The sequence below is a fragment of the Plectropomus leopardus genome, chromosome 14, assembly GCF_008729295.1.
Source record: "Plectropomus leopardus isolate mb chromosome 14, YSFRI_Pleo_2.0, whole genome shotgun sequence".
NCBI lineage: Eukaryota > Metazoa > Chordata > Actinopteri > Perciformes > Serranidae > Plectropomus > Plectropomus leopardus.
In genome coordinates, this window is record NC_056476.1 from 12,420,231 (window position 1) to 12,434,915 (window position 14,685).

At 40.4% G+C, this 14,685-nt stretch overlaps 1 protein-coding gene across 1 annotated transcript in view; it reads right to left on the reverse strand.

Moving 5' to 3' along the window:
• Positions 1-2,061: 2,061 nt before the first annotated feature.
• The window catches only part of spred1 (sprouty related EVH1 domain containing 1), a 44,944-nt gene continuing 32,320 nt past the window's right edge, over positions 2,062-14,685 (reverse strand). Inside the window, exons 5-6 of the mRNA XM_042500667.1 lie at positions 5,951-6,106; positions 2,062-5,012 (exon numbers count right to left, since the gene is read on the reverse strand). Coding sequence (XP_042356601.1) covers positions 4,314-5,012; positions 5,951-6,106 — 855 coding nt within the window. The 3' untranslated portion in view covers positions 2,062-4,313. The remainder of the gene's footprint in view (positions 5,013-5,950; positions 6,107-14,685) is intronic.

The following is a 14,685-nucleotide window of genomic DNA, read 5'->3' on the forward strand; positions in this document are numbered from 1 at the left end:
TCTACCGTACAAAACTAGAGAGAAACTCTATTAGAAGCTCAATAGTCATTTTTCCATCGCAGACGCCCTCTACTTTTCAATGTGAAATAATACTAAAAGGTGACCTATGTACATAATGCTGTCAATTGAAGCTACAGTATATGCTGACAGCAACGATAAATACAGCTCTATCTTTAAAATTTCAAAGACAAAACAAAGCTGGGATTATTATCAGAACTTAAATATAGTGTTAAGTATTTACAGGTTGGTTTGGAGTTTGGTACCAGGGGTTGGTCGTCTACCTCTATATAGCGTTAAAGTGTCCTGTCCCGCCACTGACTCAGTCTGCAGAGAGGTCAATGTGTTTCCCACGTTAGAAAGTTTGCATAGAAAGTAAAGGGAGCGTTTGTCAGGGTGGAATTAGGAAAATAAATGTGTTGAGACCGAGGCGCCACTACGTTATTTTTAATCAGGAGTGACGGGAGATGCATATCTGTTAGCAACAGCACGTGGATGTTGTATTAAATCTGCTGAGGCGAATCACAATTGGCACTAATATCAAACATGCTAATGCCTTAATTTCATCAGTTATTGCAGCCAGGCGTCCAAACTGAGCTGTTATTAATGTTGGAAGTTTGTTGTTGTTCAGACTTGTTTGAGTCAATGATAGTTTATTTTGAGCGATACATGTTGAATTTAAGTTTTTCTCTTTTGGGTGGGAAATGGGATTCAAACACAACTAGACTCCCTGTTTCCCAAAGGATCTTAAAGGAGCAGTTTGACATTTGGGGGTTTAATACTTAGTTGCTATTTTGCTCAGTTAGATGAGAAGATTGATATCACATTCAACTGTCAATCCTACCAAATCTGAGCAATTTGGTTTGACTTCTATCAAAACCAGAAAAAGAACAAGAATAGGGCAATGAGCACAGAAAGAAATGACCCTAAAATTAACGAGAAATTAATAAAAAGTACAAAAAAAAAGAGAAAAAAGTAAATAATAATAATAAAAAATAAATAGCTTGGGAAAAGTGCTTAAAAACTATTGTAATTCTATCACATGATTTTAATTATGTTATATTTAGAAATATAGTTTTTCCCTAGCTTTTTAAAAATAATTTTTTAAATCTTTTTTTTTTTTTTTTTTTTTTTTTACAATTTGTGAAACATTTCTTATAAAGTTGCTCATTACCTTTTTCCAATGTTTTTGAAAGAAATCCCACCAATTTGGCCAGGCCTTAAAGCTTTCAATACTTCAAAAAGGGACCTGAAAGCAACACAAGAGAAGCGCTGTCGCCCCAGATTTCAAAGGGTTAAATATGAAGTTAGCTTAGCATTAGGGCTGGAAACATTAGGAAATAGTTAGCTTGGCTCTGTCAAAAAGTAACAAAATCCTGCTACACCACTGCTAAAGCTCACTTTTTTTAAAGGAAGTTTAAAATGTTTTTTAAAGGAAAACCCTTTAAAAACAGGTTGTTTGAATATTTGTCACCATTATAAGGTTCTGACATTTTTGTCAAAACTGAGTTTATATATTTTTATATATTCTTCTGTCACAACTTATGAACATTATGTGAAGTGTTTTTAAAGTTATAAGATTTTTTTTTAATTTAGGAAACAAAAGGGTTCATAACATTTTTGCTATCTGAAATGCAAAAACTTTGAAGCTCAATTTCTCAAAACCACTCTGAACGCAGATAGAACCGAATAATTCTACGGTGGTGAATTGTCAAAAACTCTGCAAAAATGTCTAAAAAACTATATTTAAAATCATTAGAATTATATATTTCACATTACGTTGCAGAGCAAAAATGTTTATACGTATATGTATATTTTTTTTAATTTTATGCACCTTTTTCTGGGTCATTTCCTTGATAGTTTTTGTTTTTTACTTTTCTTTTTGTTTATTTTTGGTAGTTTTGTTGTAATTTTTGTATTTAATACTTGATAATTTTGGACCATGTTTTGTTAAATTTCTCATTGCCTTCTCCCATGTTTTTTTTTTTAAGAAATTAAACCAATTAGCTACGGTTTCAAAGGGTTAAATACAAAAGCCAGATGTTGTGTTAGTGTTTTGTTTGTTTTTTGTCCAGTGAGAAAGGGGCTTTTTTTTAACACTCTCTTGTTTGTTTCTTCTGTACAAAAAAAAACCCCAAAGTGTAAAAACGTCAATTTCTTGGAAGTCACGTGTGGGACTATTTCTTGGAGGGGCACAGTAACTTCCTGGAGTCCTGTTGTCACCATGAGGCTGCCAAGCAGAAACTCTACAAAGTTACTATGCCAATCTAAGAAATAGTCCCACACATAACCTCCTGTAAAACCACAAATTTTCATCTTTACACTTTGGTTTTTGAACAAATTCAACAAATGAGCTACAGCATCTTAGTAAGTAAACTTTACAGGTGCTAGTAGGCGGATTTTGTTACATTTGGACAGAGCCAGGCGAGCTGTTTCCCAGTTTCCAAGTTTTTTATACTAAAATAAACAGCAGCTAGCTCCAGCTTAACCACAGACAAATAAGACAGTGGAATTAATCTTTTCATCTAACCTCAGGAAAGAAAGCAAAAAAGGGAATTTTCCCAAGATGCAGAACTATTCCTTTAACAGTCTGATCGTCTCTTTGTTTAACAGACAAACATGCTTTGGGAAACAAGTGATCACATAGTCAGTGGTGACGTTACATGACACCAGATCAACAGTGCAAATGAAGACCTATGCACACACACACACGTACACATACATAACACCTGTATGTATTAATAGCTAAGATATTCCTGAAACGATGCATTCACTCATTCAGGGCCTGTTAAATGAAGACGTACGGAAGGAGTGGACTTTGGAGGAACAAAGAAATACTACATGAGGGGAAAAAATAAAATAAAAATAACCGATTTAAGGGACAAACATGGAAATTTGGAGAGGGTGCTGCAACCAAAGCTTGGAGAGCAGTGCTTTCAGGAGGGTCCCCCCCCCCCCCCCCCCCAAATTGAATGTTAAATTAGTCAAATTTATGTACAGACTAATAGTGAAATATGAGGGATTCTCAATAAAAGAAAGACCTTATTTTAAGTGCCTCATCATTTAACCAAGGAGCACTGTAACCCCTTCACTCACCGAAACAAAACTTGCTGGTTGAGCAACATTTTCAGCCTTTGCTTCAAAAAATAATTATAAAATGAGCAGGAAAATAACAGATAAAACAAAAACACCAATTTCACTACAGCAGTAAATAACTGGACTAAAACTGAAATTCACTGAAGTAAATGAAATTTCAATGTATTGGTTTCAATTTAAATGGTTCAAGAGGTTCTTATGCTTTTTTCATGATGTGGAAAAAAACTATTTGGGGGGAATTTGCCATGGTGAAGTCGTTACCATTTTTCCCTTCTAATCATGGAATCAATCCCTTTATTTTGGAATGCAATCAAATGGTGTAAATAACCTCGGGAAAGCAAAGTCATCACTTTTAACATCTTCTAAATGAATGTCAAAAGCTATACCGAGTTGTATACCTTCAAAAATAAGCCTTTTGATTTTTTTTAACATTCGATGGAAAGGAAAACAAGGAATTAGCCATACATCCACCACAGCAACATCTCTCAAATGTTAAAATTACACTACATATGGTGGTTAATGTACCACAAGAATTTGAGAGGATTACCTTTACTCAGAGGGGGAAATACCATTTCTAGTGCACTTTTCTTTGTCTAGTAATTACATTGTCAGCAAATGTTTAAGCCATGAAGGAAAGGCCACTGTTACCCAACTGTAAATTCACAAAAAAGCAATAACATATCCCTTTTAGCATACTCAAACAGCAAGTATTTTTTCTGAACGCAGAATAGTTTTCTTTTTTTGTCATTAAGTTGTCGCTCTCTGTACAAAAGACAAATTTCCTTCATAAAGTTACACATTTCTTGTAGTAGAGTTCTGACATTTGTGGCCTGGCTTCGTCAACGCATGAGTGTGAATGTGAGAGAGAGAGGTGTGTCTGTATGTGTATGTGTGAGTGTGTGAGTGTGTGTACAGGTGTGTTTAGTAACATCTCCGAGTCTATTAATCTTGACGCTGCCTCCTCCTCCTCTCCTCAGATTAAGCTCCTGAACTTAGCTTGATGCTCAGAGCTCCCACAAAGCATATGGTTTGTCCTCCACTGCTGCTTGTCGGCGACAAACACAAACTGAAATCTCCAAAAGCCCTCAGAGCTGGGGATCAACAACATATCACCCCGTCTGAGAGGGGAATGAAAAAAGGATGCCGGCTTTTTAATTTTCCGCTTTTATCCACTTCCTGTGTTAGCTAGCTTTGAGGGTGTCCCAGAGTCCGTCGTCGGGTCACCCCGCGGCCTTGTGCTTGCCCCCACAGCAGCGGCAGGCCTCGCCACAATGGTGGCAGGCGCGCAGGGGCAGGTAGCAGCACATGCAGGGCGCGATGAAGGAGAGTGCCACCAGGGCCAACCAGCGCAGGCAGAACTGCTCGTCAGATGTGTCACACGAGCAGGGGTCTGAGAAGTCGCCCTCGGAGTCGGACATGCAGTGGTACAGCATGCTCTCGGCGCACAGCATGCAGCTGACTTTGTAGATGCACTGCTTGATCGGGTCGGGGGCGTCCTGGCACTGCCCCCGCCAGTTGTCTTCATGGTTGAACATCTCCCGACAGTAGATGCAGCGCGAGCGTTCGCCGTCCTCTCGCCGCCGCCGGCCCTTCTTGGACTTAAGCAAGGGCGAGGGCTGAGTCTTGATGGCCGTGTCCTTGCCAAGACCCAACCCCATACCTGTTCCAATGCCCATACCGGGGCCAGAGTGGGAGTCCCCACCGGGGCCGTCGGGGAAGAGGTACTTGCACTTCTTACTGTCCAGTTTGTGGAAGGCGGTGGGGAAGTCCAGGTCCTCGGGATCGGCCTCCTGTTTCCACATGACAGGGTGGCGGTAGTCCTCGTAGCCGCGTATAAGCACGTCTTTGCGTGGGTTGATGCGAACAATCTCCTCTTCGTCCATGTGAAAACTGACATGCCGGGTCGACTTGAAGGAGACCTTGAATGGAGGAGAAGATAAGAATTAGTTGCTTTAATTAAATTATTTTTTTGCAGTAACTAAATTGAATTTCCCCTCTGGGAATAATAAAGTATATACAATTAAATTAAAAAATTAGAAAATAAAATACTAAAAGCCAGATGACCGTACTTAAGAACAAATCTGAGATACGTGTAGTTTACTTGTGCATTTCTTTTCTTTCCATTTTATACTTTTAACCCCTACATTTCAGAGGGAAATATTGTACTTTTTACTTCACTACATTTATCTGAATGCTTTAGTTAACTTACAGATTAAGATTTTGCATGAATAACATACGAAAAGTTTACAAAATATGATGTTTTGTTACAAATTTAATGACCTCACAGTTTGTGCAAGGACAGCTGCAAGAATTAGTTGATTAATAAATCTGTAATTTGACAGATTTTAACATTTAAGTCTTTTTAATTAAAAAAATTCTGTTGTTTTTAAATAATTTGGGGTGTGTTTTTTTATTCTTTTTTTAATAGTTAATAGTTAGTTTTAGTTTTTTTTTTGTTTTTTTTTTTTTACAATTTTTGGTTTTGAAGTGAAGTTTGTTTGTTTTGTTTTGTTTGTTTGATGTATTTCTGCATTTGGTACTTTTACTTGTAGCACTTTGAGTACTTTTTCCTAAATGTCTTATTTACTTTTACCTAAGTAAAAATTTCAAAGCAGGACTTTAACTTGTAAAACAGTATTTTTTACGATGTGGTATTTTTACTTAAGTAAAGGATCTGAATACTGTTGTTTAAGTACACATAAGTAGTTGAACGATAGTACACATTATAGGTGTGTAGTGCATAGTGTGTAGTATCGGATGCAGCATTGGAGCCATTTAGATTGTCAATGTTGTCAAGTTTGAAATGGTCTTTAACTCAAATTTCGGATATATGACTGGTTGTGGAGGAGAGGCAGACCTGTGGGGGCAGGTAGCGGCGGTTGCTGGAGTTGAACTCGTCGAAGGGCTGTGCGGGGACGTAGCAGCCCCTGAATGGCTCGGTGGAGACAACGTTGTTCAGGGGGGAGAAGGGCTCTTTCATCGGGGTACAGATGGAGGGAGGCTCATCACACACCTGGACAAATACAGAAGAAATATCAGGTAAGTTTAATGGATGGTTTGAGAGTCGAAGAAACACAACATATGACATGGCCCATCAATTAATTGGTTGATAATGATAAAGATTTTATTAAAGGTACAACAAAAAGGCTCATGGTGCACTAAATAATAACAGGGAATATATACAAAAAACAATAAAAAAAACAGTAAATAAATATGCAACTTCATATCAGAAAGACAGATATCAGCAAACTGCACCCACATACACGCTAGTTACATAATTTAACAATGAAAATAAGTCATCAAACTGTCAAATGGTCGATCAATTCAGCTTTCTTAACCACAACTGTTTTGACTCGGGGATGTGTAGGCTGCGTGTGTTCCACTTGTAACCACCAGGGGGCATCCTGCGCCCACGCCCGGCCAAATGAGTGTGCTGTGTGGTGATGACTCAAGGCCCCTTCTGTTAAGAACTCAGAGTTCCCATCAGCCTGTATGTGTTCCCACAAACATTTTAACTGATGCAAAATCTACAAACACAGGCGCCTAAAAAAAGAGGCACTTGAAAGATGCGAAGAAAAAAAAAAGGCGAGAGAAATGTTGGAAACCGTGTGAGGCAGAGCGAACGTTCCTTCCACCTCACGCCAAACAATCTCGTAATTACAAGAGGGACACTCACTGTTGACATCAATCAGAAGGATATGTCTATAAATAGCATCTTGTGAATGTGTCTGAATCTAACACATTTTAAAATATAAACAGCAATTTCTAGATATAAAATAAATAGTTATAGATCCAACAGAAATGGTCCACTTCAGTACTCATGGCAACAACATCAAAAGTGATGGCTATTCATGATTCATGCGTGCAGAGGTGATGAGAGATGGGGGAGGATTGTCAGTTATTACATCAAGAGCCGTGTGATGATATTTCACATCCAGCACTGTTTAAGCACAACCATCTGCATTACTTCCAGCTTGATCACGCACGTAACATCACATGTACAAAACTGCATAAAAATAAGCGGAATTTAGGCTGATCAAATTCAAAATGTTACGTTGTGCCTTCTTTTCAATGCAGTTTTATATATTAACTGTCTGAAAATGATCCAAATCAACAGACAATAAAAGGGTCTTCAAGGTTATCTTTTTAAGCCAAACTCAGATATACAAACGTTGACACACGCTGAGATATCTTCACACGTATGAGTTCAACCATATTCGAGCCTTGTACACACTGGCTAGCTGTCCCTCTTTTCCCACACACACCCCGACCTCATCAAGGCAGGGTTAGTCCTCCTCTCTTCTCCTTCTCCCACCCTCTCTCTCTCTCTCTCTCTCTCTGCGTGTGGAGGAGGCTGCTGGCTCTGGTTAGTCAGTGCCGTGTGTAAAGTAGCCCACGCCAGTGCTATAACGCACAGCGGAAATCTGGTTTGCTCCCAGCTGCTGCTACAGTAATTACTGTCCTGTGGTTGCTAAGAGATGCTTCCTTTGACTTCTTTTTTTCCCTCTCTTTCTCTTCTTTTTTTCCCTCTTTCTCTCTCTCTCTCTCCTCCGCTTGCTCCCCCCCCAAAGACTGCTAACACATGGTGTGTGTGTGTGTGTGTGTGTGTGTTTGAGTGACTTTGCTCCCTCTTTGCCTCCAAACATACCAAGCGATGTAACGCACATCCACAGCGTCTGCAGGGGAATGTGAGGAATAGGAGACAGTGGAGGGAAGAGAAAGAACAGAACAGGAAAAAATGACTTTGTGCTGTGTTTGTGTGCGTGTGTGTGTGTGTGTGAGAGAGAGAGAGAGAGAGAGAGAAAGGGAGAAAGAGAGCGAGAGGCCAAAGAGTCTGCCGAGGGAATGTCATAAACCAGCTCCAGCTGGAGAAATGCAGCGCAGAACTTAAAAAGCCAGATGACAGCTGTGTGTGTATGTGAGAGAAAGAAAGAAAGGAGTGAGGGTTGGGGTGAGGGGGGGTGAAATGGGAAACAGACTTGGGCTTCCTTTTAAAGCGCTTGCCTAAGCCCCACCATTCAAAGGCATGCGTGGGGGCCAATCTGGAGCTGAGCTGACCCTAGAGATGTGGCTGGGTGAGGGAGGAGAGGAGGAGAGGAGGAGAGACGAAGGGATGGAGGTGGTGGGAGCCAGGGGCGACCTGGCTCCACACCAACAACAGGGATCCATGCACTTCCGCCCTCAAAGGCGCAGGGGCTCAGGACAGGGGAGGCTAGGGTCGGCCAACATACTGAAAACCGACGGAACGAGCTCGATCTCTGCAACAGACTGAGACAGGAATGAAGAAGAAAACATCATGTGCACACTCGGACGTTTGATCACAAACACTACATGGTTTTAGTGTGAATGTAGGTGTTTCTCACACTCTAAAATAGGGCTTAAAGGAGGCTAAAACATAAGTGGTGCTCATCTCTGTGTCTTGTTAACTTGAAAACAAAAAGTACAGCCAAGTTCCAGGTTGCTCCCTTTGTATCCGTTTAATACATGGTTTGACATTTTGGGAAACTGGCTTGTTAGCTTTGCTGCGGAGAGTTAGATAAGAAGATTGATGCTACGCTCATGTCTTCAGGCTAAATATGAAGCTACATCCAGCAGATGCTTAGCTAGCTTAGCTTAGCAAAAAGACTGGAAATGGGGAAAACAACTACCTTGGCTCTGTTCTGAGCAGTATCTCCCCAACCATTATATTGATGCCTAAGTACCCCCGCCCTACTTGACTGATGGAGAATTATTGATTTCAATTTTTTTTTTTTTTTTTTTTTTTTAGGAACAATTATAGATATTGAGAAATATCATTTAAGGTGAAATGATGTACGTTAATCATTTAAAGTGTTGTATTTCTGAATGTTGTGGTGTTATTTCCACATAAAAAGCATGTTTATCTTAGTTGTCTTTCAAAGACCATGCATAATCCACTTCAGTTGTAGCGTTAAATGTTGTTGGAGGAAGCAATCTATGTATGTTCTCTGAAAGAGGTAAACACCATCAACCTGGCGACCAAGGCGATGAGGAAACATCAGATGCTGGAGCACCTGAGAAGTACAGGAGCTGACCAGCCCAGGACACACATATGACTACGTCACAAAATAAGGTGTTAACACAAGTATAAACAAAATAGGCTACGGAAATAAGATTAAGAGGGTTGCAGCCTATTCACAGAAAGTATGAAGAAAGGGAAAGGAAGGAATCCCAATAAATTATAAGGGAAATTTATTTATTCTTTGATTTGGATTTTTTTTGTTTTTAATTTATAAAAGAACCAAACTGACTGTTTGTCCCTGACCCCCAATATAATCGCAATATGATAATTTTACATTTTAGGTTTTGTGCTGATTAAAACAAAGTGAAAAAACACATACGTGAGCTTTGGAGGTGCAAGATGTAAAATTTGAGTTTTCAATAGCCTGACACCTTTTAACCTGTAACAAAGACGTTAACTTTTAGGAAGACATAAAAACAGTGGCGGGATGTTGCTGCAGAAACATGACTGCCCTGGTGAATGAGCGGCTCTGTTAGCTAGCTCCCACCACACCCAGTTGATGTGCGGCGCAGTTAACACAAGAGTAGAAAAATTTAACTATAGACTGACAAGAAGAACCAGTTATAAATATTCTCAGTGAGTAACCAATAAATGGTTAATTGTTGATATCTCTTCTTAGGACAGAGCCAAGCTAGCTGCTTCCCCCTGTTTCCAGTTTTTATGTTAAGCTAAGCTAACCGGCCACTGGCTGTAGAGCTTTGTATTTAACAGAGTGGTTTCAATCTTTTCTTCTAGCTCTTAGCAACATAACTAGTACGCACATTCAAAACTGCCAAACTATTCCTTTAAAACACTCCTATACCTGACTCCAAGGTGATTTATGGGACATGATTGAAACACGCTAAACCAGTCTGAAAGTTTCTTGTCTGTGAGTGAGGCTATAAAAGTCAACCGGCCAACAAAACCTCTGTGTACTAAACTGATAAGAGAAAACTTCCTGCCAGTGCTAAATTAGATGCGGATGTTTTCCTGTGGCATTCCGAAAAAAAACACACTTTTCTTTGTACTAGCGGAAGGACTGTGGTGGTACGGCATAATTCCTGGCAGTGGGTCATCACAGCTGAGTAGGGTGTTGTGCAACCACGTTCTTTTTTTTTCATGGGTAAAATATGTTGCATATGCATACAGTGTGTGTGTTGTGTGTGTTTCTGAGTGAGAGGAAGAATGTGGTAAGCTTGTGAAGGGCATACAAGAGGGTGCTGAGCCTCAGTGGGCAGGATGTGGGTGGAGGAGACCGTCTTGAATGCATGTACATTGATGCGCGCACACACGCACGCACGCACGCACGCACGCACGCACGCACGCACGCACGCACGCACGCACGCACACACACACACACACACACACACTCAAGCCTGCTCACACATACACAAGTCAAACCCTTGTAACAATGCAAGGCTATCACAAATTCCAGTAAATTCTACCTAGAGATGTTTTTAAAGTCATCTGATTCTAATCAAGGGACTTACTGAGGCTTGATGTTTACCTCCAATGCTCATGACACACTGGTGTCTTTTTTCTCTACAAGGTCAAGACAGGACGGATCTCCTGCTTCTTAAGGGGGCCTGTCGATATACTGCAAACTAAATGTCACAGCATGTTTACCAGTGATACTCCGATACTGCCCTTAGGCCAAATCGGGCCCCTGATAGGGTGTCTGGTGGCCCCCTGACCATTTTCTAATTCACAATAAAATAAAGTAATTCAACCTGGGAATTGTTTTTGTACTTCTAGTATACATAAGATGTTAGAGTGCATAAAACAAAAACAAGATAGAGCTTGTTTATCGAAAAAAAGTGCCAGTGGAGGATGCCCCCGCAGCCCCCCACAGAGGTCCTAGCTAAGCTCCTAATGTTCTAAAATCCAAGAAATGTCAGAAAATCCTAAAGAAAAAGTGTCCTAACCCCCTCGCCAAAATGTACTAAAATCCTAGAAACATCCCAAGATACTAGATATGTCCTGAAATCCTAGAAACATCTTATAATCCCAGAAATGTCCTAAAATCTGAGAAAAATGTTCTAAAATCCTCGAAATGCCCTAAAGTCCTATAAACGTTCTAAAGTTCTAGAAATATCCTAAAATAATAGAAGCGTGTTTGGGGCTGCTGCGACTGGCCCCTGGCCTTCTGTCATTTCGCAAAAGTGGCCACCAAGCAAAGCAAGTTAAGTATCCCTTATCTATACTATACACCATAATTCTCTTAGAAACTGTGAATGCTTTCACAGACATTTTACTGGGTTATCTGTAAGAACAGTGGTTATGGTGTGACTTTATGATGGACTATAAAGCAACACACCTTGCTGTGTGCTGGTATTTGCTAGTTCTCTGGCTGCAGCACTTGCGACTGGTTCACTTCTTTTTTCTCTGTAGCCCAGGTCTCCGACCGCAACATTCGGATGCCAAATCACCATGGTGACACCCTCGGTGGCTCACTCACTGAACCTTGTGAACACCCCCTTCCACCCCCCCCCCCCACCACACCCCCACACCCCTCCTGCTGCTGCCCCCCCCCCCCCCCCCCTCCTCCCGCTGCCTAGCAACAGTGGTGCCATTGGATTTCCTGTGGCTGATTCCTTAAAGAGGAACTTCGCCACAGGAACAGGAACGCAGCTCTCCCTCCTCTTGTCCACATCATGCAGGATGTAAGATACCAGCAGGTCAAAGGTGATGGTGAGCCGCAGTGATGAGTGCAGGGAGCTCAGAGCTAAAAGCTATGTCATGGGAGGCACAGTGTGATGTCAAAGGGGTGATCGTAAGGACAGCTTGTTGAACTGGCTAGTTAATTTTTTAATAAACAAAGTCAGCAAAAGCTAAAAAACACCAAACAATACAATACAACAACCACACGCTTATTGAGGCTACTATTTAACTTTAGCTATTTGTATGGCTATACAGAAAAGTTCAAAGCTTCATTCAGAATACTGATCTTCCAAGTCTAAATCAACATTTGAATGATGTGCAGCATGTCTATTTATTCTGTTTAAACTGTGTATTTTTGCACAGTTGCAAATAAAGAAAGCTACACTAAATGTAGTGTCTAAGAGAATTAAAATCTCAGTATCTGACGGGGTTCAGGAAACTTCTTGTTTTTGTGTATGTGTGTCTCTGTTGCAGGTCTGTGAATGAAGCACAGACCTGCAGAGGTTTGTTTTTTTTCTCAGCAGCAGTTTGCGTCGTAGGGTGGATGATTGATCTGTCAATCTGAGCATCGGTTGAGCTAATCAGAACAGCTTGCTCGATGAGATGAAAGGCAAGTGAAAGCAAACTTTTGGACCTGTTTCACTGCTGCTCCTTCTGTGCCCAGAGTACACTGTGAGCTCCAAAAGTGTGGTGCAATGCATAGCCAAATGGCATATATATATATATAACAGTCCAGCTCTGAAAACAGAATATCACCAAGAACATGTGCATCCTAAACAAATAATAAACGCAAGCTTAGTGCACATTCTGGCTCCCACACTAATATTATTAGCATCATACTATTTGTAGAATTAGATTCCAGGAGTGGCTGCGTGGGATTGTTTCTGACTTATGTGCACCAAACATTTCCAGTAACTCCACAGCATAAAGTCCAAAAGTAAAGATTTATTGAAAAAAGATGGATGTAATAATTTTCAGAATTTTCAGGCTTTTAGCCTGTCAAAAACAACCTTTTTACAGACTTTTCAAAATTACTTGCTCTCTCGCTTCCCACACTCAACGGGTGAGCAGTAATCTAACAAATTACATTTATTCATTAATGAAAGTTGATTTACTAAAAAAAAAAAAAAAAAAGAAAAAAAAGACTAACTCATTTAATGCAATGAATCACTTAATTCAAAAGTAAGGATTTTGTTTGAGGATATTTTTTTAGGGTTATGACGTCATTCAAAGCTTTATTCCAAAACCTCAATAGATGCTTTAAACGTAAAAAAAAATAATAAATCTGGAAACACCTAGTTATTTGTGTAAATTCTTCAGTATGTTTTGAAGCTATACACCACAAACTAAGTAAAAAAAATGACCAGCACTGAACTAACACCTCTCTAAAACAGTGTCAACAGTAATTAATTATAAGTTTCACAAAGGTAGCACCTCTTGCAGGACTGTTGTATGCATTGGATGGGTTCTAGTCATTCAGAGGAGGTTTGCATTACAAGAGCTGCCCTTCTGCCCACAAATGTGTCTTTTCACCTACTTTGCAATCTGAAGTAGAACAGGTGACTGACGTTCCTGTAACAGGCCAGATATCTAAAACAAATGAACATGGGTGTGTAGACTTGAACTATATACCTGCTGCCTTTCTCTGCTAAAGGGAACACAGCACTTTTAACCGCACATGTCGACAGTCAATAGAGTGCCACATGCCAGAAACGGGGCAATATATATACAACTCTTAACATAATGTACCTCAACAGTCCTCAAGCTGTCAACAAAGAGAGGCCCGGCTCATGGAGAAACACACTCGGTTTGGAAAGCAGTGAAATCATAGTGAGCATTTTTGCCATGCTGCCTTTGAAGCTCCTGGGGCAATAGTTATTATATCGGCATCAATTGTACAAGAGTGACAGCTACCAAGTTAGATTGATGGAGACAGCTAAGCCTGCTCTAGCACATTCGCTGGCCAACACCCAGCTCCACCTCAGGGTCTGGCTGGCACTGGTTAAACACCTGTAAATCTCCAAGAACAACTGTTAGAAAACAAAGGCAGGTGCCAGCGCCTGGGTGCGACCCATCAGGACTCAAACATATGGCTCAGGTTCGAGCTATGACCTGCCTCGTATTTAATAGTGAGAGAGGGTTGAGTAATAAATCTGACTTAATAAAAATCTACAGTGGGTGCACTTTAACACTCTAAACATCCATTTCCCACCCCATGACACAAAGATACTTAATCAAAAACCAGATATACCACCACGCAGTTATATGTCTCCACGTACCAGTCAAGTTGCATTTACAGTTTACATCAATGTTGGGTGAAAATTATGGACGCTTCATCCCCAGCAGTACAGAACACATATACAGTCAGCACTGTTTCGAGGTGGGCACCCAAGGTTCTTGAGTTATGGACAAAAACATGTTTTATGAGGTCACCGGGACCTTGGCTTTTGACCTTCAACCACCAGATTCTTATCAGTTCATTCTTGAGTCAAAATGGATGTTTGTGCCAAATTTGAGGAAACTCCCTTTAGGCCTTCTTCAGATATTGCGTTCAGAAAAATGAAATGGATGCAAGGTTAGAGTGACTTTGACCTCTAACCACAAGAATCTAATCAGTTCATCCTTAAGTCCACTCAAGGATGGTTGTGCCTAATTTGAAGAAATTCTCTCAAGATGTTCTTGAGATATTGCGTTCAATAAAATGACAGGTGAGGTCACAGTGACCTTCACCTTTGACCTATGACCACAAAAAACCATCAGCGAGTCCAAGTGAATGTTTGTGTCAAATTTGAGCAAATTCCCTCAAGATATCACATTCACAAGACTTGTCCAGATGTATGTACGAAGGGACAACCCAAAAACATAGCACTTCTGGCCTTGGTATAATTAATCATCAAGGTCTCCTTTTGTTG